General features: G+C 56.1%; 1 protein-coding gene across 1 annotated transcript; it reads left to right on the top strand.

Moving 5' to 3' along the window:
* Window positions 1–1,167: 1,167 nt before the first annotated feature.
* LOC119324457 lies at window positions 1,168–2,166 on the top strand. The gene has a single exon (XM_037598250.1). The coding sequence runs from the start codon at window positions 1,244–1,246 to the stop codon at window positions 1,778–1,780; it is 537 nt and encodes a 178-aa protein (XP_037454147.1). The 5' UTR covers window positions 1,168–1,243; the 3' UTR covers window positions 1,781–2,166.
* The last annotated feature ends 255 nt before the right edge of the window (window positions 2,167–2,421 follow it).

Genomic DNA, 2,421 nt, shown 5'->3' with positions numbered 1-2,421 from the left:
AAACGAAACACTAGCCAAGGAGGCCCCGCCGGCGCCACGCACCCCCTTCCGCCATGCAGACGTCGCGCGGAGCGGCCTGGACGTGTCTCCGAGTGCGTGGTTCTGATCCCGTTCGTTCGGTCGTTTGTTCGATCTTGCGAATCAGCGCAGCAGCAATTGGTTAACGCGCCTGCGTGCATGTGGCCAGGGTGCCTGAAGCAGCACACGGCTGTAATTAAGCCTCTAGTACTAATTTAGCCATTGCAGTCTAACACGGTTCCGGTAGTAATTAACATTGCAAGGATTAATTTAGCCATTAACCGACGCAGGTACCAAGGGCGGCAACTTGTCGATCATCATCTTTCGAAGACAGGAAGACAGGAAGGGAAAGCGAATGAGAAACGGACGGGCAGGGAAAGAGACGCCCACCTTTCAACCACCCGGTCGACTAAAATGGGAAGAATCGGAGGAAGGCCAGGCGCAGCCGCAGTAACAACAGCGATCAGATCAGATGAGAGCATCTTATCACCCACGGTGGAACAGGCCGGACCACGACGCGCTCGTGTCGTGCGTTGCCTCGCACACACCATCGCCGGCTCCACTCCTTCCCACGGACTCCACAAACATACATGGGCAGGGCAGCCATTACGGCGATTGATGCTGATGCTATAACGTGTCGAACGTTCAGAGGTTGGCCGGGTTTCAAGCAAGGCGGAGACGAACCCACGGCCGCCGGCGGTGGTCCGCCCGGTCGCTGCCGGCTGCTGGCCCGTCACACGTCGATCAGGTCGTGCTTGTGCCAGCTTGACCATCAACCCGCACTGAACGTTCCGAGATAAGTTCCTTTTTTCTTTGACATGACTATTTTTTTTGAGGATCTTGACTATTAGTAGAACTAGCAAGATGCTGGTTTGTAATGCAAGAAATTGACCAGAATTTTGACGCTTAAATCAGTATTCAAATCAAACTGGCATGCGTCCTACTTTGCTGCATCGCAGACCGATTTCGGTGTGCTCAGACGCCCACCGCATCTCGCTGTAACCCCCAGTTTAATTAACAAGTGTTTTCCTTTCCTTAATTAACTCGGCCGGACTCCAGGTTCTTAACGCCCAGAATTTACCAAACTGCCCTTCCCCGGCCTATAAAATGCGGCCAACCGGCTCCCATCTCAGGTTACCCAAACCGGCAGCGAAACCATCGGAGCTCAACAAACATACCTAAGCCACCGCCCCGCCCCGCCGCTCCACCTTTCCAATCTCTCATCATGTCGACGCCGTCTGCATCCCGGCCCAGCGGCCCCATCCTTTTGAGCCCCTTTCCCAACTACCAATCCGCATCGCTCTCCCGCGTCAAGCTCTCCGCCAGCGGCTCGCCGGTCAAGTCCTTCAGCGTCTCGTCTCCCGCCTCCTCCCCCACCGCCGCCCCCAAAATCCGTCGGTCCTGCATGTGCTCCCCGACGAACCACCCTGGCTCGTTCCGATGCAGCCTCCACAAGGAACGCAAGCAGCAGGCCCCGGCCGCCGGCAGCTGCAGCAAACCCGCCTCTCCGCCTTCGCCGCCGTCGAAGCGCACGGTGAGCCCGTTCGCGCAGCTCGTCCCCAGCGGCAGCGGCTGCTCTAGACGGTCGTACAGCGGGCTGGCGCAGCGCGTACCCATGGGGAGCGGGCACTGGGCGCGCAAGGCGCTCGTGCCGTCCCCCGCGGTGCAGCAGCTGCAGCACCGGAAGCGAGTGGTGGAGCGGTTCCACGCCGGGCCCAGCCGGCTCTCCGCCGCCTCCATGGCCGGCCGCAGCAACCAGTAAAAAACAACATCGTCGACATGCCATAGCAGCAAGATACGTACATACTGCACAAAGTGTAAATAGGAAAGAAATTCCCCGAATAATCCCGTTCGCTGTATAGAAGGAAGATCGGTGGGGATTAGGCCGGCCCAGAAGATTGGAGTTTTAAGACCCAATTCGATTAGCTAGCCAGTAGATACTGTACATAGAGTAAGTCTCTTCTTCCTCTCCGCTCCGCTGCACATAGAGTGAGTTGTTCCTCGTCCTCTCTGCTCCACTTGTACATAGAGTGAGCTCTCATCCTCTCTGCATATATATCAATACATGAGTGACAAATTGGAGACAAATTGGATAGCTGTGTATAGCCCTTGATTTTGGTTCTGGATATATATCAATACATGAGTGACAAATTGGAGACACATGGTACATGCATCTGATCTGTTGACGGGAGGCTTATCCATTCACATGAATGATTTGCCGCAACAACAACTTTCTGCTTCTGTTTCTGTTTCTGGAGTATGGATGTGTCTCGCCCCTGTTTCAGTTTCAGATAAGCTCCGCAAGAGATGAGTGGCGTCTCGCCGCCGCTTGCTGCCGTCACGCGGCACCCGTGCGTGCCCCCAGCCGGCCGGATCAGGCCAGCAACTTGCAACACGGCAGAA

This window comes from Triticum dicoccoides, chromosome 6B, assembly GCF_002162155.2.
Source record: "Triticum dicoccoides isolate Atlit2015 ecotype Zavitan chromosome 6B, WEW_v2.0, whole genome shotgun sequence".
Classification (NCBI taxonomy): domain Eukaryota; kingdom Viridiplantae; phylum Streptophyta; class Magnoliopsida; order Poales; family Poaceae; genus Triticum; species Triticum dicoccoides.
The sequence above is the reverse complement of the archived record's forward strand: the minus strand, read 5'-3'. Positions and strand labels throughout refer to the sequence as shown.

What these genes read in the sequence shown, in the direction of transcription:
- LOC119324457 (XM_037598250.1), top strand. Translation starts at nt 1,244, where the DNA reads ATGTCGACGCCGTCTGCATCCCGGCCCAGCGGCCCCATCCTTTTGAGC.